Genomic DNA, 27,165 nt, shown 5'->3' with positions numbered 1-27,165 from the left:
AAGAGTGATATTGATAAATTAAAATTTAGTGAATGTAAATACTATAAGGAAGTACATAAAGAAGTTCTATTCTTGTCTGATCCATAGTTGCAAATTTAGGTCAGTATCTTTACAATGATCTAAAACCAAAAAGAATTATATATTTAATTTAAAGGAACATTGTTATATATAATTTGTTACATGAACATGCTAATTTCAGATTATGATGAATTATGTTGAACCTGATCTAACAACGATACTATTTTATAAAAGGAGTATCTGGCACAAGTGGGCGTATATTCTTTTTTTAAATCTTATTATCTTTGAGGAATTTTAAGAAAGTTTTTAGGTCTACTGGAGTTTTAGAAATCACCTTTATTATATTTTTGTTTGTTATTTGTTGTTGTTTTCAAAAACTGCCCGTAACAGTTACATAAGTTCAGACAAGTCACTTACTCTTGTCACCTTTTTTTTCCATCAGGTGAAAAATCATAATATTAGACTAAGTAATCTCGTCTGAGTTCCCCTCCAGCTCTAAAATTCTCTCTAAAATTCTACATCCCAGAGACATCCTTTAGCAAATTGACAGGATGGAAATTAAAAAAAAAAAACAAAACTAAATAATTCATCTCTTCCACTCAGCTATAGGTTTTATAAAACTTAGGTAAATAAATAGAATAGTTTTGACTAAATATACAATAGACATTACATCAAATGATTTGATGATGGAGGGTTTGTACACAGTCTTTAAGTTCACAACTTAAATAGGACTTTTAGCACATATCCTAGAGAAAAGTGTTGCACTGACTTTGCTCTTTTGTAATTTATAACAATTCAATTGCAGTTCTGTGTTACATGGCTCTTCATAATATCCTTTTTATATACCATGAGTTGCTGTCACTTTAAAAAATACAATTAGCTAGTATTTGTATAGTGCTTTAAGATTTGCAGAGTTAATAGTTGTATTTAACTCTTGGGAAGAAAATAATTTTATCTTCATATTTAACAAAATGTTTAATTTTAACTTCATAGCTATCTTGTTTATGATATGTTTAAATTTTAATAGATTAGTATTGGTTTTCACAGGCTGAGTAAATTGTTTGAATATCTTTTGAAAATAAATAAGAAGCTAAAATAGTTTTGATATTATGGATTTTGTGATTCCAGGCCTATATACTTTGGATCTAAATGTATTTGTATTTTCTTTTTAGGCTTTCTTGGGTTCTGTTGTATACGAGTTTGATTTTTATTATGTCCCTTCTCATGGCAGTCATTGCAACAGCCTCTTCATTATTTCCTCAAAGTAGCTGTTTTGTGATATTTCTTCTTTTTTTCCTGTATGGCTTGTCTTCAGTAAGTATTTAACTTCAAAACTATGTATAAAGAACAGTTTCTCAAATATTTGAGAATTATTAGAAGGATTTTTATTTGGTTGGTTCGCTATGTCTTTAGTTGAGATGTTATCAAGTGACCATTGGAAAGTATAGCTGCATGAACCATCATTTTGGTTTTTTAGCCTTGGAAAGGACAGAGTATTAGCTTCATTATACTCAATTGAGTTGAATTTGTATACTAGAATTTAATTTTGAATGTCTTTATATAATCATATATTTGATAATTTAATGTATCTGTGATTTTATTGATGTATTTCCTCAAAGGTGCAGATCTTAACACTTCTCACCTGCGGTAACTCCTGTCTCTGTCCTTTTGCAAGTGGTCCATTCAGTGTGCTGGGGCCCTTCGTCTAGACCTGACAACATATAGAGCACATAGGCCATATATGTTGATTGTCCTTCTGATCTTACTGAGAACATCCTGTCTCCTTTTGTTGGTCAGATATTTCTTTGATGATAGCCTTCATACTATTTTTTAAATAATTTTTCATTGATGTTCTGTTGTAGCCTAATCATGCGTGCCATGTGTTTCTCCTTAGCTCTTTGGAAGACACATAATGTACATGATTTTACATCAATTTTATTAATTGTATGTAAATACATTCAACTTAATTAACAAGGGAGGCATGTGGGTTAGTTGAAAGAGCAAGTTTGGGAGTTAGTTTGGTCTTGTTTAAAGTCATGCTTCTGACATACTAGCTGCATTCCATTTAGCAAGTCATTTAGCCTCTATTTGCCCATTTGCATTGGTGGAGGAAGTTTCCATACCGTGTGTCCTACATTGATGATGTAACAGTTCCAAACACTCTCTTCTTTCCTCAGTTAACTATGTATGCATTTTTATTTCCATTAAATACTGACTCAGAGATATTCCTGGTATGGAAGATATATCATTCTGTGAATCTATTGGTCACTATTTGTTATATTTGCATATAACATATATACTATAGCTTGACAGCAATTCTTTAGTGTTTGTCAAAATTCCTTGAAAGGTAAATACTTAGTCAGTAGTTAGTTACAGGTCCCATGATCCGTATACATCTATATGAATAAAATGTGGATACACTTGCAGGTATCTTTTATGTACCTTTTAATATTTGGGCATTTTGAGTCTGTTAGTTTCTCAGCATTTGCATATATAATGATTATCTATGAAAATTAAATTTCTTACTGAAGTACCTACCTAATGTTGATTTTTTAAAGATAATAATTTATAATTAAAATTAATTGATTTATTAACTGTAAGATTTTTTTTTTTAGGTTTTCTTTGCCTTAATGCTTACACCCCTTTTTAAAAAATCAAAACATGTGGGAATAGTTGAATTTTTAGCTACAGTGGCATTTGGATTTGTGGGCCTTTTGATTGTTCTGCTGGAGGATTTCCCTAAGTCTTTAGTATGGCTCTTGAGCCCCTTCTGTCAGTGTACATTTTTGATTGGTATTGCACAGGTGAGTGAAATGATGACTGTACTTTTATTGAATCCTCTCTTCTTGTATCTCAAGTGAAGTTTTACATGACATTGGAAAAGTTTGGGTATGTTGCAAGTGCTAAATTTTTGAATGTGAAACAATAATATGGAGTAGTGGAGATACATTTTATTTATGACTTAATTACAGTTTTCCATAACTTAGTTAAACCCTATCTTGCTATTTGAATAACTGAATAAAGTATTTTTTAAAGAGTTCACATGTGCAAGGCACTGTGCTAAGTGTTGGAGATACAAATAGAAAAGTGAAAAAGAGGATTCATTTTTATCCTCTTTACATAATACAATCATTACTGAAAAAAATCAAGAGCACATGCTCTTACAGCTGTCAGAAATGTCATTTTCTTTTGCAAAGTATAGCATGATCATTGCTATACTGGTTACTTTAAGATTTTTTCTTAGATTTTATTTTAGATATTATAATTAAAACTTTTAAGATAGTTTTCAGGAATACAGTTTTTAAAAATATTAGATTGTATTAAGTTGGGTTATATTTTTATACAGAGAAATGTTAAAACTAAGTATTGTAGTCCTAACCAAAGAATCAGTACTCCAAACTCTTATGAAGAGGTTGTCCTCCTTCTCTAATAGATTGCCTCCATTATCTCACTTTAATCTCCAGCATTTTCCTATGTAATGATTCTTTCCTTTTTCCTACAGAAGTGCCTAAATGTACCCTATCCTTTGTTTTTTTTGTTTTTGTTTGTTTTTTGTTTTTAGGCAATTGGGATTAAGTGACTTACCCGGGGTCACACAGCCAGTAAGTGTCAAGTGTTTGATCTGAGGCCAGATTTGAACTCAGGTCCTCCTGACTTCAGGGCTGGTGTTCTATCCACTGTGCCACCTAGCTGCCCCCTTACCCTATCCTTTAAAGACAAACTAAAAAAAAAAAACAAAACCTGACTCTAAAGCTGTTACTAGGTCCTGCCATCCCTTCCAGCTACTGCACTCTTTATCTCTTCTCCCTTTCTCAACTTGTTTGCACTCATTCCCTCTACTTCTGTCCTCTAATTCTCTTCCAAACTTTTACATATTGGCTTATAAAAATTCTATCAAGTGGTCATAAAATAATATGCCGCATAGTATTTAAATTTTATTTTCTAGGGCTTTCTTATTTAACCCTCACTTATTTGACAGGTTCTTTTTAAGTGTGAGTAGGTAGTGTTAGGTAAGTAGGAAAGATTATCTCTACTCTGCAGATGAGAAAACTGAGACTTGCAGAGTTTGAATGAATTGTCCAATGTAACACAGCTACAGAATGTTCTAGATTTTCTGATTTCTAGTTTTCTATTTTGTCTGTACTATGTGTTAATCGATTATAAAAGAGGACACCCAGTATACTAGATAAAGTGTAAAACACAGGACAAAAAAATGCAACTCTTTTGTGAACTTGGCCTATTTAAAATTAAACTTAGTAAACTAGCATTAATAAACACTAAATATTTTATTAGTAGTTTTGCTTTCCTTTGCATTTAGAAAAGCTCTTGAGTGATGGATTGATGATATGGATGACCCATGTTATATAAGTTGTCTAGGGAAGTTTGATTTTTTTTTACCTTAATCAATTTCATGGTCTCAAGTAGAAATGAATTCAGAATTCTTTTGATTGATCATCTTTTCTAAAAATAGCTTTTGCAGCATTTAGACGTTTAAAGGTGTTTATCTCTAAGGACTTTAGTTGTAAGGATTTTCAGTATGGGAATTAATTGTACTACTTTTCTTACACTAACCCAGATGCTCTCCTTATAGCTCTAAATAACCTATTCCATTCCTCCTTCGGTCAAAGGCTACTTCTTCTGAAGGGGAAGAAATTCATAAGTTCATCTGCATCATGTAAATGTATCAGATTGAGATGTCCCATGAAGCCCCATGAGTAGTAGGCAAGGTCAAGGGAGGAACTTTCATAATTTTTTTAAACAAAAAGGTGAAGAAATGAAGTCCCTTTTTATTAAAATATTACAGTATATTGGAGCTCTTTTCCTCTTTTTTTGGGGCGTGGGGGAAGGATGTGTTTTAGCGATGTACAGGATAGATTATTGATATATTAAATGCCATATATACCACATTTGTGTATGAATAGAAAAGTTTAGTGTCCTTTGCTTTTATAATGGAAAGAATTTCTACAGTCACTCAATAAATAGTTATCAAGTGTCTACTATGTTCTTTTTTTTTGTATTTTTAAAATTTTAAAAAATATATTTTAATTAACTTTTAGTTTTCAGCATTTGTTGCTGTAAGATTTTGAGTTCTAAATTTTCCTTCCTGCCCCTACTTCAAGACAGCATGCAATCTAATATAGGTTATACATATATAATCATATTAAACATATTTCCATATTAGTCATGTTGTGAAAGAAAAATCAGAACAAAAAGGAAAAAACACGAAAAAAACCCAAAAGCAAGAAAAGAAAGAGAAAATAGTATGCTTTGATCTGCATTCAGACTCCATAGTTCTTTCTCTGGATGTGGATAACATATTCCATCATGAGTCTTTTGTAATTGTCTTAGATCATTGCATTGCTCAGAAGAGCTAAATCTAACAAAATTGGTCATCTCACAATGTTGCTGTTACTGTATACAATGTTCTCCTAGTTCTGCTCACTTCACTCAGCATCAGATCATATATGTGTTTCCAGGTTTTTCTGAAGTCCACTTGCTCATCATTTCTTATAGTACAATAGTATTCCATTACATTCATATACCACAACTTGTTCAACCATTCACCACTTAATGGGTATCCCCTGAATTTCCAATTCTTGGCCACCACAAAAAGAGCCGCTATAAATATTTTTTGTACATATGGGTCCTTTTCCTTTTTTTGTGGTCTCTTGGGGATACAGACCTAGTAGTGGTATTGTGGATCAGAGGGTTTGCACAATTTTGTAGTCTTTTGGGCATAGTTCCAAATTGTTCTCCAGAATGGTTGGATCAGTTCACAACTCCACCAACAATGCATTAGTGTTCCAATTTTCCCCCATCTTCTCCAACATTTATCATTTCCCTATTTGGTCATGTTAGCCAATCTGATAGGTGGGGTGTTGTACCTCAGAGTTGATTTAATTTGCCTTTCACTAATCAGTAGTGATTAGGGCATTTTTACATATGCCTATAGATAGTTTTAATTTCTTTATATGAAAACTGCCTGTCATATCCATAGACCATTTATCAATTGAGGAATGACTTGTATTCTTACAAATGTGACTCAGTTCTCTATATATTTTAGGAAAGAGGCCTTTATTGGAGACACAGGCTATAAAATTGCTTCTCAGCTTTCTGCTTCCCTTCTAATCTTGGTTGCATTGGCATTGTGCAGAATTTTGTAATTTTTTGTAGAAATTTTGTAATCAAAGTTATCCATTTTGCATTTCGTAATGTTTTCTATCTCTTGTCTGGTCATAAATTCTTCCCTTCTCCATAGATGTGACAGGCAAACTGTTGCTTGCTCTACTAACTTGCTTATGGTTTCACCCTTTATGTCTAAATTGTATACCCATTTTGACCTTATCTTGGTATATGGTGTAGGATGTTGGGCTCTGCCTAGCTTCTGTCATACTGGTTTCTAGTTTTCCCAGCAGTTTTTGTCAGATAGTTAGTTCTTATCCCAAAAATTGGAGTCTTTGGGTTTATCAAACAGTAGATTATCATAGTGACTACTATGTCTTGTGTACCTAACCCATTCCACTGACCCACCATTCTGTTCCTTAGCCAGTACCGAGTAGTTTTGATGATTGCTGCTTTATAATACAGTTTTAGATCTGGTATGGCTTGCCTACTATGTTCTTAACAACCCTGCCTTCATGATGCACACAATCTAACGGGGGAGTCAAAATGCAAACAGCTGTATACAACAAAGATATATGCAAGATAAATAAGAAATAATGAAGAGAAGGAGTGCTCTAGAATTAAAAGGAATTTGAAAAGGCTTTTTGTAGAAGTCGAGATTTTAGCTGAAGGAAGGCAGGCAGGTAGAGGTGAGGAAGGAGAACATTCCAGGCATGGGGGATAGCCAGTGAAAATGCCTGGAGATGGAATATCTTGTTTGAGGAACATGAAGGAGGCCTATGTCAGTGGTTCACAAAAGAGGGGAGAAGGCAGTGTAAGTTGTAAGAATAGTGGGAAGATAGGGGGCTTAGTTTATGATGGGCTTTGCTTGACAGCAGATTTTAAATTTGATTCTGGAGGTGATCACTGGAGTTTATTGAATGGGAGTGGGGGTGGTGACATGGGTGGACCTGTGCTTTGTGAAAATCATTTTTGCAGTTTAGTGGAAGATGTTTTGGAGTAAGGAGAGACTTGTGACAGGCAGACCAGCCAGCAGGCTGTTTCAGTAGTTCAGGCTTGAAGAGATGAGGGCTTGAACCATGGTGGTGGCACTGTCCAAGCAGAGCAGGGGATATATTCAAGAGGTATTGCAAAGGTGAAATCAATAAGCCTTGGCAATGTTTTAGATATGGGGAGTGAAAGATAGTGAGAAAATGAGGATGACACCTATGTTGTGAGCTTAGGGAACTGGTAGGATGGTGGTGTTCTTGACAGTAAAAGGCAAGTTTGGAAAGGTTTTGGGGAAAAGATGATTCAGTTTTAAACATATTGAGTTTAAGATGTCTACCAGGTGTCTAGGTTGTGATATCTACTAGGCATTTGAAGATGCAAGACTGGAGGTCAGCAGAGGGGTTAAAGCTGGATTAATAGTTTTGAGAATCATTAGTAGGGGACAGCTAGGTGGTACAGTGGATAGATCACTGACCCTGAAATCAGGAGGACCCGAGTTCAAATTCGGCCTCAGACCAAACACTTGACACTTACTAGCTGTGTGACCATGGGCAAGTCACTTAACCCCAAGTGCCTAAGTAAAAAAAAAAAAAGAATAAAAAAAGAATCATTAGCATAAAGATAATTGAATCTATGGGAGCTGATAAGATTACCATGTGAAATCCTATAGAGAGAGAAGAGAACAGGACTCAGGACAGAGCCCTGTGGGACACTCGTCATTAGTAGGAGTGATCTGAATGAAGGTGCAGCCAAGGAGACAGAAAAAATCATCAGATGTGTAAGAGGAGAGCCAGGAAGAAGGAGTGTCACAAAAACATAGAGAGAAGTTGGCGTTAGGGAGAAGAGAATGATAGTGTTAAGGGTTGCAGAGAGGTCAAAAAGGATGAGGATTGAGGAAAAAAAACACATTGTATTTGGTAACTTTGGAAAGAGAAGTTTTGGTTCAGTGATAAGGCCAGAAGCCACATTGTAGAGAATTAAGAAGAGAATAAGAAGTAGAGGCATCTGTTGTAGATGGCCTTCTCAAAGAGACTAGTAGGATATAGAATGTATCCTTATATAAGCAGGATATAGGATGATAGTGGGGAATGAGTGGGTCAGGTGAGGATTTTTTGATGGTTAGGTGATGTGGACCTATTTATAGGCAGTAGGGAAACAGCCATTCACGAGGGAGAGATAAGTGAACAGTGGTGATGACGGAGTGAGCATTCGCCTGGAGGAGACAGGATGGAGTAGAATCTCTTGTACATCCAGTTTGGCTTGGCAATGAGAATGTGTACTTCATGTGAAACAGAGGTGAAAGAATAGATAGTGGTAGAAGCCATCTAGGTGATGTGAAGTAAGGAAGAGAGGTGAAAAGAAAGATTTTGGCAAGCCTTCCCCCCTCCCCCCACATAAAATAGGAGGCAGTGTTCTCATATGAGAAGGTGGGTGTAGTTTGCCATTTCCTTCTCCATTGTGTTCCCATTTTACAGATGACAAACTGAGGCAGCTAGGGGTTAAGTGACTTGCCCAGGGCAGCACTGGGCTTAGAATCAGAAAGACTCATCTTCATATATTAAAATCTGGCCTCAGACACTTATTAGCTGTGTGACCCTGGACAAGTCACTTAACCTCATTTGCCTTGGTTCTTCATCTGTAAAATGAACTGGAGAAGGAAATGGCAAACCATTCTGGTATCTTTGTCGAGAAAACCCTAAAAGGGGGTCATGAAGAGTCAGACATTACTGAAGTGACTGAATAACAGCTTGGGGTCACACAGCTAGTAAGTGTTTGAGGCTGGATTTGAACGCAGATCTTCTTGACTTCAGGCCCTGTGGTCTATCCACTACACCACTGCACCCATAATGAGTTAATTAGGAGGTGTAAAAGAATTGCTTAATAACAGTGAGGGCCCAGTTGAGGTTATATAACATTTGTAGTATACCTAGTTGGCATATTTTTATGATTTTCTCTAGCTTTATTTATCAGCATTTGTAGGAATGAAGGCAGAGGATGCTGGGAGTGATCCGAGATTGAGAGTTGGCAGGGCAGAATTGGTGATATGAAAAGAGGGCAGGGAACTCAAGAGAATAGGCAGTGTAAAGGTGAACTGGTTCACCAAGAGTTCAAACTGGGGAAAGGAGGAAAGGGTGACATTGCAAGGATATGATGTCCTGGGTGAGAACTGAGAAGTGAAGGGATTAGAGGTCACAGTGTGGATGAACAGGGTTTGGCATTAGAAAGTAAAGGCAGAGGTGGAAATAGACAATGGTCTGATAAGGGAATTTCAAAGTTAATGAATGTGGAGATGGTTCATTTATGCGTAGTGGCAAGATCAAGGGTATGATCCTCTTTGTGGCTGAGGTAGGATAAAGGAGTAAGCTGATCACGTATCAGTTCAATACAAATTCATTTAAGTGTGTATGGGTTGTTAAGGGAAGACTAGTGCCTTTAGTGTGGTTCCAAGAAGCTGTACCATGCACATTTGTCACACATAGCAGGTGGACTAAACCAGGCTGAGGGTAAGTGACAGTCCTCAAAACCCCTCAGTGAGTCAGGCGGATGTGTATCCCAAGCATAAGAAAACTTTCCCTGAACAACTTGTTCCAACAGCCGTGAAGGTGGTAGAAGCAGGCTCTGTGTAGCACTTAGAATTTGGTCAGGCATCAGTCACCTAGGTCATCCACTGCATCCTGGACTGTTACAACTATAGATGACTCTGGAAGAGAGAATGAGGCCGGTGACTTTTGTGCAACTCTGCCTCACTTAAATCCAATAAACTCCAAGTCAGTATATCAACTGTGAGTCCTTGGTCCTCTTGGAAAATGAAGGACAAACGACCGTGTAAGTACTTTGTAGTGAATGTTAGATGTTACCAGAGTGGCAGGGTTATGTATGCTCCGATAAGTAGGTAAAGACACTTGATAGTGAAGTATAGTTATTAAGTTACCATTGGAAAAGTAGAGTAATTGGTCAGTAGTCAGTAAACATTAAAAACCTGCTATACCTGCTAAGTGCCGTAAAATCAATGTTAGGGAAAAAAGCGAGGTACTGTCTTGCTAGATGTAAGTTTAAGAACTTTTTCTTAATTTCTAGTTGAGTTGAAGTAGATGACCTTTCAATTCAGACATTTGATGATTCTTGCTCTTCAGCTTGTTTTAATGTCTCTCTCTGTACCTATGTTGCAACAGTTTCATTTAACTCTTGTGCTATATAGACATTTAATATATTTAATCCAGCTAAATAAGGCAGGTAGGCAATCCAGTGGAGACAGTGCTAGTCTTGGAGTCTAGAAGATGTGAGTTCAAATCTCTCTAGCCTCTAACACTTTTCAGCTGTGTGACCCTGGGCCAGCCATACCTCGTTCTTCCTCATTGTCCTTATCTGTAAAATAAGGATAATAGCACTTAATCTCCCAGGGTTTTTGTGATGATAAAATGAGATAATGTTTGTATAGCACTTTCTAAACCTTAAAGCATTGTATAAATGCTGTTATTATTGTTATTATTGAGCTCGAGTACTATAAATATGGATGTTAAAGTATCAGTATTGTCAATAATTCACGTTTGATTTTGATGTGGTGACAAGGGATAATTGTATTTCTGGTAAATGTTATTCATTTAGTCTGGATATAGAAAAGTTAATGAAAGATATTAGTCAGCAAATACTTATTCACCTACTCTGTGCTCTAATGATAAAAATGGTGGAATGGAAAAATTACTGACTCAAGTTCAGAGGACTTGGGTTCAAATCCTGGTTCTGCCAGTTATGACCTGTGTGGTGTTGGACAAATCACTTAATCTCTCTGGGCCTCAGTTTTCTCATGTATAAAAATTCTCACTCTAGCTCTGTGATCTTTTGTATCTACTTGTTATATGTCAGATGTCTAAGTTTACTATCTGATATTAGCCATAACTGCTACAATGAAGAGGATATTCTTATTTTCAGATCAGGAGTAAAGGTTGTGATAGTTGTAGTCCATTTTTATAGAATGACCCTGGTTCTAGAGTTAGGAGGACCTGAGTTCAAATTTGACCTCAGACACATAACACTGACCAGCTGTGTGACTCTGGGCAAGTCACTTAACCCCAATTGCCTCACCAAAAAATTTTTTTAAAAAATGACCCTACTTATTCCTTTATTGTTTTCTTTGTAACTTCATTGTTACATTTGACTTACTTCCAGCTTTGGCATTGAAGAACAATCTTAGTAAGTTTAATTAACAATGATAGCTAATATTTGTTTTGTAATCTGGTGCTGTGCATTTATTTTAACATAATAATATTAAAATTCAATTTAATTTTTTTCAGGTCATGTATCTGGAAGATTTAGATGAAGGTGCTTTGTTTTCCAACTTGATCAAAGGTCCATATCCTCTTATCATTGCCATTATAATGCTGGCACTCAATAGTGTATTTTACATCCTCTTAGCTGTTTATCTTGATCAAGTAATTCCAGGTATGTAGGTAATATGTATGTAGATAATAAGGTCATCTTTAGAAAAAAAATGTATGTATCTATATGTATGTATGTATATGTATATATATAAAATATATGTGTGTGTATGTGTGTGTATATTTTTAAAGTAAAAACTTTTTTTAGACAAGAGCCCCCTTTTAAAATTGAATTAGAATAATCATTCTAATAATTTAATTTAAATTTTTATTTTTATACATTAGTCACTTCAAATAAGAGATTATGTCAAAGATAGAATAGTTTAGGCTTTTAAACATAAAGTTTTAAATGAAATTTTCTGGCAATTAAAACAAGTGTGCATATTACTTGTAAGTTAGATTAAGAAGAAGAGAGGTTCTTGGAATTCCACTGAAGAAATCTTTTATCTTTGCTTTGAATTTTAGAATTCCATTTATGGTTTTAGGTTCTAAGTTGTCCTAAGTTTAACGTGGTTGCCATTATCTGTGATTCAGACACTAGCTAATGGTAATTGTAATATATTTTAGAGAAATCGTGTCTTTTTCTTTTCAGGTGAATTTGGATTACGAAGACCATCTTTATATTTTATGAAGCCCTCATATTGGTCAAAGAGCAAAAGAAATTATAAAGAGCTATCTGAGGGCAATGTTAATGGAAATCCCAGTTTTAGTGAGATTATTGAACCTGTTTCTTCAGAATTTCTAGGAAAAGAAGCTATCAGGTATGAATGATTAATACTCATTTATAATTTAGGCAAAAATCAGAAGTGCTGCAAGAGAGAATGAGTTGATATTGATGCGGAAAATAAGGAAAACAAAAGATATATTTTAAAATTTACATTGGGGATAAATAAGAGAAAGATCGAAGATGAGATAAAATTACTGCTCCGGATAGATGAGATAATGTTAACTGATGACAGAGAGAAAGCAGAGCTGATTCAGTCTTATTTTACTTGTTTTCTTTGCCAAGGGGATTCATTTTGGGATTGTAAAGGACAGGATAAAACTAGTTGGTAGGGAGCTGAAGCTCAAGATGCATAAAGAGATAGTTAGACAACACTGAGCTGCCCTTAATGAGTTGAAATCACTAAGCCTGGTGTCTCCCCTGAACTTAAGTTTCACAGCACCAGCTTCCTATTAGATATTTTAAACTGAATATTTCTGAGACATCTTAGACTCTGCATGTCCAAAACAGAACACATTGTTTTTTTCCTCAACTCTACCCTCATCCAAACTTCCCTATTTCTGTGGAAGTCTTCACCATTCTTCCAATCTTTCAAATTCATAAATTTATGTTTATCCTTATCTTCTTATTTGTCCTCACCTTGTGTATTCAAGCTGTTGTCAAATCTCTTCATTTCTACCAGTACAACATCTTTAATATCTAACTCCTTCTCTTTATTCATATAGCTACCACTGTAGGTCAGACCCTCATCCATACCTTGCCTAGAATATTACATTGGTTTCCTAATTGTTCTACCTAACTCAGGTTTTTCTCTGCTCCAGTTGCAATGGGCTTTAAAAACACCAACCAAATGAGCTTATCTTTTATTATGGAGACAATAGGAAGATACTGGAATTGGTTGAATAGGGGAGTTAGATCTTAACCAAAATCAGTCAGATCTTAACCAAAATCCCTTTGGCAGCTGTGTAGAGGAGCAATCTCACTTCAATCTCATTCCAGCCTCAGTGGTTCAACCATTGTGGTCATCTCTCTATTTCTCTCACATGACACTCCATCTACTATCTTCCTGTATTTGTATTGGCCATCTCACATGCCTGGAGTATATGCCGTCCTCACCTCTGCAGCATAGAATCCCTCTCCTCCTTAAAGATGCACCTTAAACACCACTTTTTATTGTGGAGGCTTATATTATCTTCCCAGCTGTTACTAGTGTCTCCTTCTTTAACTACCTTGAATTTGTTTTGTATTTATTCAGTTTACACTTATACATACCTTAGAATATAAGTTCTTTGAGAGTAAGGCTGGTTTCATTCTCTATTTTTGTAACCCCAGTGACTGGTACAGTGTGTAGCAAGTAATAGGTGCTTGACAAGTGCTTGTTAATTGATTGAAGTTTTGACTGTTGGGCCATTGTCAGTAATCTCTGAAACATTTTTGGAAAATGGGAGAAATACTGCAATACTTAGAGAAGAAAAAAAGCTGGTGTGGGAGTGGAATGACTGAATCTAATAAGATACTTTGCATGATGATGAAGTCCAAAAGAGTGCATCCTGCAGCTAGATGGGAAAGGAAGAGATGGCTGGCCTGAGCTGCCTCCTTTACCGGAGGCTTTGAGAGAAGTTTCTCTGCCCCCCATTCAGAGAGTACTGATAAGGTCTAAATACTAGGGCTGATGAATTCTTGCCAGGTGATGAGGTAAAGCCAGGAAAATTTGGTGGAAGATAGAAAAGAGTTAAATTTAGGCTTGACGTAAGGAAAAATTTGCTAACAGAACTACCCAAAGTTGGATGGACAGCTTCAGGGAATTTTGGGTTCTACCTTACTGGAAATCTTTAAACAAAGGCTAGTTGGCTAATAGTGCTTGTTGAGGAGGGAATTCTTGTTCATGTATATAGGCTGTTCTAAATGGCCTCCCTTTTGCTTCTAACATTCAGTGATTTTGTGAAGATAGTATTTATCTTGCTATTGCAGAACCAGAACATTAAAAAGGTAGAATAATTCAAGTTTTATTATATATTTAAGGACAAACATTTATGTTACTAGTAAAGTTAAATATCAATAGTAAAAGTAAGGCTAAAACAGATTTCTGTATGGAAGGATAGGTCATTTTTGTAATTGCTTGCATTTGTATATGCTGTCAGATCCAAAAGGATTAAAATAATTTGCATTTTTATCACATGTATGAGTGTGCTTGTTTTTGCCAAAGCCTTGACACTACGTGGTTTTATTGGCTTCATTTCTTTTAGCCAAGTTAACAAGCAATAATTGATGTGTAAAAATATCACAGTTTAAAAAAAATTGCATTTTGATTTGTTAGTGAGCTTGAATAGTTTTTAAATCTTTATTTGAAATTTGGACTATTCATCTTAAACAAAAAAAATTAGGATACTTTTGCTTGTCAGTTTTCTTCAGGGGTCCATTTCTCATTGGTTTACATCACAGAAAACTAATCAAATATTTTAGAGTAAGAAATGTCCTGCAGGTTCACTCAGTAAAGCTTTTTAAAGCTTTGTAGGTAGAGATAAACAGAAGATAAGGATAAATCTCATTTTGTAGGACTGAAAAGAACACATAGAATAAACATTACTTTTTATGATTTCATTCATTCCTATTTTTCTCTGCATAGCATCTGTAATTGCCCTACATTTTATCATGGGCCTTTAGAACATATTAATATAATTAAAATCTTAGTGAACATATTTTTTAAACCAAATCAACTGCACTCTTAAATTTTACTTGCCTTTGACTTGTCAGCCAAACAAGAAAGGCCCTGGGTGTGGAAGTGGAGAGGTCTTATTCCATGCCTGAAAATTAAGTGAACTCTGCAGTTTTAAAGACCATGGAAAGTTCAAAGTCTCAAGTTAAGATTTTATTGTAAAGGAATATCTCTGTAATACCATGAATGTATTATCTGTCCTGACTATCTCTAATATCTTGATCTTCATCTCTTAACCTTGATCTGTCTTTTCTGTTCTGGCTGGTTTGAAGTAATGGCCAACTTACACATTTGCCACTGTTTTTATTCTAAAATTGGTATCTTTACCTTTTGGTCTCTCCTGGAGATACTTCCCAACTTTAGCCCCTCAGCTTGTTTCACATCCAACCTGGAGAGCTTGGCTATATGGAGACCATTTTCAGAGTGAGTCTCCTTCTTGTTGAAAACAAATACTTTTTCATGGTCTTTCTGTTTTCTACCTCCACATGCTCCTACTTCATTGGTAGGACTTTAATAATAGATATACCCTAGGACTAATAAATAATAGCCATTTAGGTTGGGAACAGAGTAAGATAAAAATTCAAAGTTGGAAGGGACCTAAAAGGTCACTTAGACAAACATGTATGTGAGTAGGAGCCCTCTATAAATAACCCTGGGAAAGCTGTGTGGCACCCTGGATAGAATGTCATGTCTGAAGTGAGTTCAGATCTGGCCTCAGACACTTATGTGACCCTGGGCAAGTCACTTAACCCTGTTTGGCTCAGTTCCTCATCTGTAAAATGAGCTGGAGAAGGAGATGGCAAATCACTCTAGTACCTTTGCCAAGAAAACCCCATATGGGATCACAAAGAGCAGACATGACTGAAAATGACTAAACGATAACCAAAAAAACCCTTAATAAGTAGTCATCTACATATGTTTGAGTAACTCCAGTTATGGGAGGCTATCTTACGAGGTAGTCCGTTCCATTTTTGGAAGCTCAAGTTGCTTAGAAATTTCCTAGGGATAAACTGAAATCTCTCTGCAGTTTCTATAGTTCACTTGGATTTAATGACTGAATTATTTATTTCCATTTCTGCCATTGAGGAATAAGCAAAAAGGATCTAGTTACTCTTGCATGTGACAGGTTTTACTTGAAGATACTTAATATGTTCCCACTGTATCTGATTCTTCATGAAGAAATTCTTTTATTAAGGGGATTTGTTCTGTGAAGTCTGCATTCAGGCAAGGGCTGCACTTGAGGAACTAGAGGGCCACCCCTGATTAGCAAATCATCGATGGTAACAAATAATAAAAAATGGGGAGGGGGGAAGAGTTGAGGTAAACTTAATCTGACAGCATAAGCAACATTGCATATCTTCCATCTCCTGCAAAGAAGGTGATTGGATGGAGTTGTATTTTCTCAACTCATCTGTAGAGCCAAGCTTGGTCATTATAATATGCGTTATTGAATTTTTTTCTTTTTTAATTTTTTGTCTGCTTTTATTGTTGTAGTCATTATGTATATTGCTTTCTTAGTTCTGCTTCCTGGTTCTCTGCCTCACTTCATCTAAGTCTTCCCATCATTTCTGATGGCACAGTTATAGTCTATTGTATTCATGTAACACAATTTACATAGCTATTCCTGATTCAGTTAATAATGATTTTTTTAAATAGATCATTAACAGTTCTTTAGCAGTGACATTTCAGTTCTTTTGGTAATTCATGTGAATCTAAAGACTTGAATTAATTGAATGCAGCTAAGTTTTTCATTGCCCTTTGAGCCTCAGGTTGCTGAAATTAAACATTAAATTAAATGCCTCCCAAAAAACTGAACATACAATAGTACAGGGTCTTGACCTGCAGTATTGTCTTTTGGTCACTGATGCATAATTTTTGGAATCATAAACATGGAAGTATTCTTGCTGAAAAAAAGTTTTATAAGGAAGAAAATAAGATTAAAATCGTCAGACTCCAGCCCTGTGGGGTTTTAAAACTGATATTAGCAGTTTGAATTGAAGAGTAAGTCTTTGAATTTTTCTTGAGAGGGCTAAAACTGAAGCAAAATGACTAGTTGCTTATATATTTTTAAAATAACAATGCATTGTTGGTGAGAAGTATGCTGCTTTTAGAGTTTCAGAGAGAACATCTTCAGGCCTTGAGAATGGAAGAGAAGAAAATGTCTTTCCTGTATAGTTTTTAAAACTAACTCAAATTTTGGTCATTTATTAAATTAATTTATTGTGTGTTTATCAATGCTTGCTGCAAAATGGTAGTATGTTATTGTGTTTTAATTTCTGTTCTCTTTTCACTAAAATATGTCTTCCAGAATCAGTGGTATTCAGAAAACATTCAGAAAGAAAAATGAAACTGTGGAGGCACTAAGAAGTATGTAATTTTCTAGTTTAATTTAAATATAGAAGCAAATAGTTTTTTAAAAGCTAGTACATCCATATTGTGAATATTTTAAAAATAAACTTATTGATGCTTTTAGTTTTTATAGGATGATCGTTTCTGAAAGTACTCTTCCTTCTCTTCTTTCCATTCCCCACATTAAATCCTCCGTTGTAACAATACCCAGTGACTCTGTCAGATGGTATCTATCATATTCTGCCCTTATAGTCTCCTGCCTTTTCTGAGGGGAGTAGGATATATTTCATTATCTGCTCACTAAAACCATTATTGGCTTTTATATTGCTCATTATTGGCTTCCATTTAGTGTTCTTTTAATTTATGGTATTGTAGTGATTGTGTATATTATTCTTCTGGTTCTGCTTATTACTTTCCATATCAAATCATTATCATCATTATGATAGCACTTATATGGCATTTTAAGGTTTGCAAAGAGCTTTCCAAATATTATCTCATTTGATCCTCACAGCTGTGAGAGGTAAGTACTATCCCCATTTTACATGTGATGAAACTGAGGCAGACAGTGATTTAGTGATTTGCCCAGTGATTTACAGTTAATACATGATGAACTGGATTTCAACTTAGGTCTCCCTAACTGAAGGTCTAGTACTTTATCCACTGTTACACTTGCCTCAGGTTTTTTTGAGTTCCTCATAATTGTGATTTCTTTTTGCACAATAATATTGTTGAACTCGTACACCACTGATATGTCTCTCACTAATCAATATGTACCCACTTTGTTTCAAGTTCTTTGTTGGCATCAAAAAGTACTCCTCTAAATATATTGGATAATAAATATGTAAGTCTATATTGGACCTTTATTTCTTTTTTTGATCTCCTTAGGTTATGTGCCAAGTAGTGGGATCAGTGGATTGAAGGGAATGATAATTCCAAAATGATATACAGAGTGGTTAGACTAATTCACAGTTCTACTGATTGTTGTGTCAAATCATGTGTTTTTAATAATCTCAATATTCATTTTCCATTTTTGAATTGGACTAAGTGCTTTTAGGCTTTAGACCTTCTCTCCCTGATACTCTTTGGGCCTCTGCATACAGAAATTCCCATAAAATCACATATTGTACTATGATTCTGGGTTTAATTTAGGGCTAAATGAAGGAAGTTCAGATTCTCCTAAGTCCTTTATTGATGGTCTATTTTTCTTATAATTCCGTTTCCCCTTTCTCCTGCAGTGTAATGTACTTCAGGGGCAGCTGGATGGTACAGTGGATAGAGCACCGGCCCTGAAGTCAGGAGTACTTGAGTTCAAATGCGGCCTCAGACCAAACACTTGACACTTAGTAGCTGTGTGACCCTGGGCAAGTCATTTAACCCCAATTGCCTGAAAAAAAAAAAAAGAAAAAAAAGAAGAAACGTACTTCAGTAGTTTGATATACCAACTCATATCCAGAAGAAATGCTATACCCCTAATAGTTTTCATACCATTACAATATATTTCAAAGTATAGCAAGTAAAGCTAAGGTTTCTTTTACTCTTCAGTTCTCACCCATTTAGAATACTGTCATTTATTTTTGCTGTAGAATATAGTGACAGATTTTAAATTTATTTTTTACTTTGCCATAATAATGAAAAGTTGTTGCATTGTGGTAGTCCATTAATCACTGTAAATTTTTTCATCTGTACTTTCATTACATTCATGGCTTTCTCCTTTACTTCTTTCTTTAATTAGATTTATCTTTTGACATATATGAGGGTCAGATTACAGCATTACTTGGCCATAGTGGAACAGGAAAAAGCACGTTAATGAACATTCTTTGTGGACTCTGCCCACCTTCAGATGGTAAGAGTTTATGTCTTCTGTCTTTTGAACAATTTAAAGGATTCTTTCACTTTGATGTTCTTTTATTCTGTAAAGGTATCATATTTTATACTAGTGGTCTTCAAACTTTTGTCATAGTGTACTGTTACCATTAATTTTTATTTTCCTAATAGAATAATTCTAGAGGTGAGGAAAGAGGCAGAAGAATTTTTTTTCAATGACACTTGTGCAGATACTGCTAAGAATCTCCTGTTGAAGGTTATAACTTGCCTCTGAAGAGGGAAAGTTGGAAGGTGGCACAGTAGAAGGTTCGGGTAGAATAGGTGACTTGGGCTGTAATGAGTGAAGGGTAGGTGTGGTTGGTTTGAGACAAGCCCCATGATTCACTATTGCTGGAAGGGTAGGATGTTAACTAACATTTTAGCCTCTCTTTAGTTAATCTCTACACTTAATTCCATGAGCATTCCATGAGTCCTCCTTCAGAACACGGATCCCTAGGGAAATAAGCCCCAGATTGGAAGACCACTGGTATAGTCTACTCTTATTTGATTTGAACTTGTAAAAACTATCCAAATTGTTAATGATTTGTTGTGACATTTTCCTCTTTTGAGCACACTGAGTGTGTGTTAAAATTGATTTTGTTTTGGTCTTCTCAAACTCCTCCCCATCCTCCTCCCACTCCCATCCTTCTAATCAGTATAGTAAGTTTGTAAGTAGCTGGTATAAAGTAACAATAGCAGGAAGTAAGATTTCAAAGAGGAACCTAGAAGTTACATACAAACTGTCCTAAAGATTAAAGGAGCTTAATTTATAAATTGTATCATATCACAGACTGGTAATATGTGGTGAATCAGGGGAAGCCATTTAGGCTTTGCTGTCAGGGATTTTTGATCCTATTATATGTAAATCTAAGATATATTCCAGAAGACCCACAGAACACCAGATGGTTCTGATAACTTTGAGTTGATATGAATATGTTAACTCTAAAGCTTTATCAACAACCTTGATCTGATTTGGATAAGTTAATGAACTAACCCCTCGGTGACACAAATAAGAGTCTATTCCACAAAAAAACCCTAGCAAAATGAGACCTCAAACTCTTTCGCCTCAACCCTCACCCAAGTTCTCTTCCATCTCCATCTGGGTCCATGCTGCTGAGTGCTCCTAACTCTAATCCATGGCCATGTGAATGATTATCTGTGTTTCTCCTCCTCCCCACACGGCCTGCCTTCCTTCACCACCCTGTCCCTCATCCGCACATTATCTGTTTTTTGCTGCTTGTCTCTGTGCTTTCTGTGCCATTGGCCCTCACACACTCTTTGCCTCATTAAAATGTAATTGCAGCCTCATTTCCCATTGCTAATGTGGCCTTTCTTGGTGCATACCCAAAGAACTGAACAAGCCTGCCCCATTTCATAATTTTATAAATTAAGTATCAATTCAGAGTAGTTTGGATAGTGCTAATGAGAGCACTTAAAAATGAAAACTAAAGATCTCCTTAAACATCAATATAATGTTAATTAAATTGTGTATTTGTTAGATGCTGTCATTGTGTATGATTTATGTATTTTTAATTCAGATTTTTTTTCATGATTGATCATCAATTTTAGATCAAGATTAAATGAAACCCACAGAAAATTACACATTTAAGGAAATATTTGTACGCCTCTAAGGTGTATGATGTTAATAGAGAGGATAGGCCAAAACAGCTAAGATTTCACATGTGAAGAATATTTTATCTTTCCTTAGAAGCAGAAAAAATGTTGCCTGTAAAATGGCAATTCTAAATTTTCCTTGTAAACTAAAGGAATAATTGAGAGGTAATGTGGTCTAGTAGGTAGGGTGTTGGGAACTCAGAGTCAGGAGGGCTTGGGTTCAGACCCCCTCCGTACACTTAACTAGCTTTGGAGCCATGTCCTTTAACTTCTCTGAGCCTCAGTCTATAAAGTGGAAATAATAATGTCTGTAGTCTGTCTCACTGGCATTGTTTTGAGGCTCAAATGATATGATTTACACTACACAGAGTGCTTTGTAAAACCTTCAAGTGCTTTGTAAATGTCAGTTATATAAAACAGTACAATATTTTACTTTGAAAAGTAAAGCATTCACATTTTGTTGTCTGGTATTTTCATTTGTAAAAAGTTGTTTTAATTGTCAATTATTTTATTTTATCATCCCCTCAGTTTAGAATAATTAAAGAATTCAATTCACAAATGAAAGGAAATGCACCAGTGTTTTCTGATAGAAATTAAAACTAATGGATACCATTTCAAAAATAGATTTGTATCATTAATTGCGTGATAGGTCTAACAGGAATATAATCTATCATATTAAGAGCTAAGGTTATATATTTAAAATAACTTTTACACTTATGCTTTTAGGGCTTGCATCTATTTATGGACATAGAGTCTCAGAAATTGATGAAATGTTTGAAGCAAGAAAAATGATTGGAATTTGCCCACAATTAGATATAAATTTTGATGTGCTGACAGTAGAAGAGAATTTGTCAATTTTGGCCTCTATCAAAGGGATTCCAGCCAACAGTGTAATACAAGAGGTATGTTGCTCAAATAGAAAATCATACCTTTACTTGTCATACATTTACTAAATAGTGATAATAAGTCTGAAACCCTGAAGGCAAATCTGCCTTATACCAATCGAAAAGCTTACATTTGTTTAAAAAAAAACCAACAATTACAAAGACAGTGTAGAACATTAGATTGAACTCTGGCAAATTTTTGTTCTTAGCACATTCAAAAAGTGCTATTTATAATGTGGAAGATACTATTCTAGCACAGTGGGCTAGACTAGGGCATAGTTAAGTGTTTTCTTTTTTTTTTAATTTGGTAAATATGTATCAAAAATAACCCTCATACCTTAAAATCAAGCATTTAAAAAGCGATATTTACAATTAAGCAAATTGTTTTCACGGCTACACACACACACGCACACACACACACACACACATATATTTGGGGAAAAAAACTTATTTTATTTGAATTAATAATCTGTCTCTTTTATTGGCCACCTCCTCTCTCTCCACTGAACAATAACAAAAGGGAAAAAAAACCCCTTCATCATAAACATACATAGTCCAGCAAAATAAATTCTAATATTGGTCTTGCCCCAAAATGTATGTCTCCCTCTGCATCTTAAGTTCACTTTCCTGCCAAGGAGGTAAAGGGCATATTTCATCTTTAGATTTCTGGACAAGTAGTTTATCATTTAATTGATCATAGCGTTATTTTTCTCTATAATGTTTATTGTCATTTTATAAATTGTTCTCATAGTTCTGTTCACTTTGCTCTGCATATGTTCACAGTGTTCTTTTTTTTCTGAAACAGTCCATTTCATCATTTTTTATGGTGCAATAATATATTTTTTTTTTAATAATTTCTCCCTTTTTTTAATGTAGGTACAGAAAGTTTTACTAGATTTGGATATGCAAGCCATCAAAGATAACCAAGCAAAAAAACTAAGTGGAGGTCAGAAACGAAAGTTATCACTGGGTATTGCTGTTCTTGGAGATCCCAAGGTAAATACTGTAAACTACTAAAGGATCTAAACTGTATCCAAAGGACAACTACAACATATTCTGCACATTGGAAAATAGAGAAGTTATATAGAGGCGCTTGAGACACTTAGTGTTTCTATTAAGTAACACTCAGGTGCTAGACCTCTCACTTCTTGAATCCTGATGAGAAGAACCCTCAGACACTAGGCTTTTTACTTCTAGGACCTAGTATAGGGATAAGGTCTCAATACATAAGGCTTCATGAGGAGCCAAGCATATACTTCATATGCAGGACTCTTCTAATTATATATTGTCTTCCACCATCTTGGAATTCCTTCAGAAATTCTTCAGATTTCTGTTTGAATTTCTTGGGCACTTACCACTTTTCTGGTGGAGAGGGCCTGCCCACAGCTTATTCATCAGGGCAGGAGGTTAACTGTCCTTCTCCAGGGAGCAGGAGCAATGATAGGATAAGCCAGGGGCTTTCTAACTACAGATGGGAATTCCCCAGTCTTTGCCTCTAGTCTGCTCCCCTTCTCCAGTCTCGGATCATTTCTGTGTAGGAACCTGAACCTCTGAGTCAGAGACCAAAGGGGTGGGTTCCTGGCTGGGGCCCCTCACTCCCTACTGATGTCAGGAGAGATCTCTTTTCACTTGCCTCACCATCAGCTTCACTAGCTCAGACTTAGCTTTCATTGCACAATCCTTGAAAGTTGAGAGCTAAATGTGCTTTCCCGGTTTACTTTCATTCTGACTACACCAGCAGTCCAGTTTATTGAATACAGTCAACAACAGCTAAGGCATTGGCATTTTATTTGCACCTATCCTCATCACTCCTCCCCTCTCCCTGACAACCTCTTCCAGCAGTCACAGAACTAATCCATCTGCCTGAGTGAGAGCCTACTGCTGGTCCCACAGAGATGATTCCCCATACATGATCATATAGAGGAGAGCTCTGGCAACAGGGAGCCAGGCAGTGTCCCTTCAGTGCTCATTCCGCCTTCCTCTTCCTCTGTATTTCTCCCAGCTTAACCATCCATGAGGCCATCTCCTAACTGGATGAGTACACAAATGTAGATACAACTCTACAGCCAGAGATCACTTAGTTCAGGTTCAATGTTGGGACAAAATTAGATACTCATGAATCATTGAGCATTTAATGAAGAAGGAAGTTTACTTTGCCCTAACACAGCAAGGTTATGCAAAAGGATATAGAGGTACTTAGCTTCTCTGGACATGACCCTCCTTGTCTCAACTGGAAATGTATCTGGTCAATCAGTCATCAGGGCATAGTGACATTCATGGTCTCAGGCACACCCCGTATCTGAGAGCACACATGGCTTGGGCTTTTTATTGGCCCTAGGCCAGGAAGCAGTACCAGAGAAGCTGGAGGCAATCAGGTCTCTCAAGGAGAGGAAGCTTTACCAGGCAAGCTGCTAGGGAAGCTGAAATTGAAAGAAGTTGTATGGGAGTTGTGTGTGGGGAGAAAGCTGTGTCAGGGTAAGGGGAGCTGCATCTGAAAGCTGCTGTCCTAACAAAGAGGCAAAGCAAATACCATTGAATATGAATTCATTCAGATTCTTGAGGATCTCATCAGTCAGATATGAGATTCAGGCTCCTTTCTTGCCTGATGTTTGAGAGAAAACAAACTAATCATAGTCATCACAGAACTATTGAGGTTGGGAGCCTCCGTAAATAGTACTTCACTATCCAATGGCTAATAAACTCCTACATCCACCCTCTTAATTACTGTGATGGATAATGTATAGGTGCTCACTCCCCTCACTCCCTCTAATTCCTGTAATTTTGAATGTGCAGTTCCCTTGATTTGCTACTAGTCTGTACTCTTCATCCTCCTTAGCTTTACCCCTACAGAGTGTATCCTCCTCTGGTGGAGCTTCTCTTCCATTGTATTTCCCAGAGCCCCCAATTATGTTAAAACGTACTTCCCTTCATCTTAGACTTCTTCCTCATAGTCCTTCTGTCTTCTTGCACCTGTGGAAATCAAAGTCTAGGGTCTCCCTCAGAAGATACTGGCTCTCAGGCCATTCTCTTCAGTGATGGGTCCACCTTCTTTTATCCCCCTCAACACATGGGAGGAACAAGAGTGGGCATTCTATACATTTTCCTTCCTTCTGCAGCCGTCACTGGGTAGCCTCTTTCCTTTTTGAAATTCATAGCATTCATCTGTAGTATCCTTTCCAAATCTACCTTTCAGGCATCTACTAGATTACTTTTGTATGGGAAATACATACATATATATATACATACATATATTTATATGTATACACACACACACACACACACACATACATATGTAGACACACAGAAAGAGAGACGGAGACTAAAGATTTAGGGGTAGGGACATAGCATGATCTTCATTTTGGGAATATCATTTTGGAACCTGTATAGAGGATAAATTGAAGGAGTGACTAGGGACAGAAACTAATTAGGAGGCTTTTATTATAGGGCAGGCTAGAGGTAATTAAGGTCTGAACTAAAGGTAGAGGCTGTGTAAATAGAGAAAAGGGGGATGGCTGTGGGAGATGTTATAGAGACAGAATAAAAAAGATGTGACAGCTGATTAGATGTGGGTGATGAAGGAGAGGAAGGAATCAAGGATGCCTCCAGGGTGGCAAATCAGGGTGAATGGAGGGATGGTGGTAACTTCAGTAGAAATGGAGAAGTTTGGAAGTGAGATGGATTTGGAGTGAAATATGCATTCTCTTGTGGATATGTTTAGTATTTGAGATATTTTGGAACATTCATTTATGGAGATCAGTTAATCAGTATGAATTTACCAATTCCCTACTATATGCCAGACATTGTGTTAAGTCTTAGTGTACAATTAACAAAGAATGAAATAACGTAAGGAGCTCTTAGAGAAGGAATTTATATTCGAATGGGAGAGACAAGTACATGTAAAAATATATACAACACACAGTTAATAAATACAGAGTTAAATATAAGGTAGTTTGGGAAAGAGGGTACTAGTAGTAGGAGGATATCAGGAAAAGTTTCAAGCAGAAGATGGTGCTTGAACTGCATCTTGAAGGGAGGGACTCTGAGAAAAAGGTAGGGAGGAAGTGTATCCTAGACATGTGGTATGACTGTGCAAAAGTAATGAAACTGGAGTGTCATAAGTTTGAAACGGAAGTGTGTCACAGACGCCTACGTCCACAGCAGTGTTTATTTTCTGGTCGAGTATGAGAGAGAGAGGGAAAGACACACGCAGGCCAGGTGGGAGGTGTAGAGAACAGACTCCGTTTATTGATCTGAGGGCGAAGGTTTTTATACCTCATTCGTGAGAACAGAACCCAGAGTCAAGTAAAGGCAAAGTATCAACAATTGTTTTTCTCATGGGAACAGTAACCAGGGGGAATCCCCCCCCCCCCGAACCGTCTCCTTGCTTCCCAATTATCTTTCAAGGTCCTTATGTTCTCAAGAAAAAGACAGAGCAAGGAGGGGTTGGAGAGGCTATGTTCTGACTTAGGCAGTCCTTGGACAAAGAGCAGGCAACAGGTAAAACCCGGCCTGGCCTACATCCTCAGACTTGTCATTGCCAGCCCTCTACAGAAGACCATTTTGACTGGATGGTAAAGTATCAGAAACGACATAATTGAAAGTGAAGCTGGAAATACAGTTTGGGGCCAGGTTGTGAAATGCTTTAAATGCTAAACAGGAGTTAAAGTTTGATCATGGAGGTAATAGGAAGTCTCTGGCATTGATTGAGTAGAGAGAACACATAGTCAGATCTGTGCTTAAGTAAAATGATATTGACAGCAAGTATGTAGGATAGTTGGGTGGTGAAAGACCTGACACGTGGAGACTCATTAGGAGGCTATTATAATAAGGTAAGTGAGAGGTAATAAGGGCCTGAGCTAAGGTGTTGACCATGTGAGTGAAAAGAAGGGTTGGATTTGAGAGATACAGAGGTAGAAATGACAAGATGTAAAAACTAATTGGATATGTGGGATGAGGGAGAGTTTAGGAGTCAAGGTTAGTGGTAAGATTGGGAACGTGGAAGGATAGTATTTCCTTCAACAGAAGCAGTGAAGTTTGAGAAAGGGGAGAGTTTGAGAGGGAAAGATAGTGAGTTCACTTTGGGATATATTGAGTTTGGAGCTCCAAGTGACCGGACTCAAGAGGGAAATTAAAGTCTTGATATATAGAACCAGAATTTGTCTGCATAGAGATGACAATTAAACCCATGGGAGATGATAGCTGATGAAATCACCAGGAGAGAGATTGTATTGAGAAAAGAATCGAGGGCCTAGTACAGAGGCTTGGGAGGGTACCCACATTTAGTATGTAGAAGGAATAGGATTATTTGTCAATGGAAACTGAGAAGGAATTGTCACACATAAGTAGGAGATCCAAGAGATCTCTTATTGTTCTGAGATGCCTGTGATGAGTCAAGGATGAGGTAGTAATTAAGTTTCCTAGTTCCTAGACTGAAATCACAATCCACATCTAGAGTAGAACTTCACTTGGTATGCCAGGGATGAAGGCGTACCCAGAAGATATTCTCAG

General features: G+C 36.3%; 1 protein-coding gene across 2 annotated transcripts in view; it reads left to right on the top strand.

Moving 5' to 3' along the window:
* Window positions 1–27,165, top strand: part of ABCA5 (ATP binding cassette subfamily A member 5) — a 121,222-nt gene that overhangs the window by 41,080 nt on the left and 52,977 nt on the right. For both annotated transcript variants that reach the window (XM_021002516.2, XM_021002514.2), the window contains 8 exons: window positions 1,191–1,332; window positions 2,634–2,822; window positions 11,424–11,571; window positions 12,100–12,268; window positions 17,256–17,314; window positions 19,029–19,139; window positions 21,500–21,675; window positions 22,534–22,653. In XM_021002516.2, coding sequence (XP_020858175.1) covers window positions 1,191–1,332; window positions 2,634–2,822; window positions 11,424–11,571; window positions 12,100–12,268; window positions 17,256–17,314; window positions 19,029–19,139; window positions 21,500–21,675; window positions 22,534–22,653 — 1,114 coding nt within the window. The remainder of the gene's footprint in view (window positions 1–1,190; window positions 1,333–2,633; window positions 2,823–11,423; window positions 11,572–12,099; window positions 12,269–17,255; window positions 17,315–19,028; window positions 19,140–21,499; window positions 21,676–22,533; window positions 22,654–27,165) is intronic.

The sequence above is a fragment of the Phascolarctos cinereus genome, unplaced genomic scaffold (genome assembly GCF_003287225.1).
Source record: "Phascolarctos cinereus isolate Bilbo 61053 unplaced genomic scaffold, phaCin_HiC Scaffold_5;HRSCAF=322, whole genome shotgun sequence".
NCBI lineage: Eukaryota > Metazoa > Chordata > Mammalia > Diprotodontia > Phascolarctidae > Phascolarctos > Phascolarctos cinereus.
This window is presented reverse-complemented; position numbering and strand designations above follow the sequence as displayed.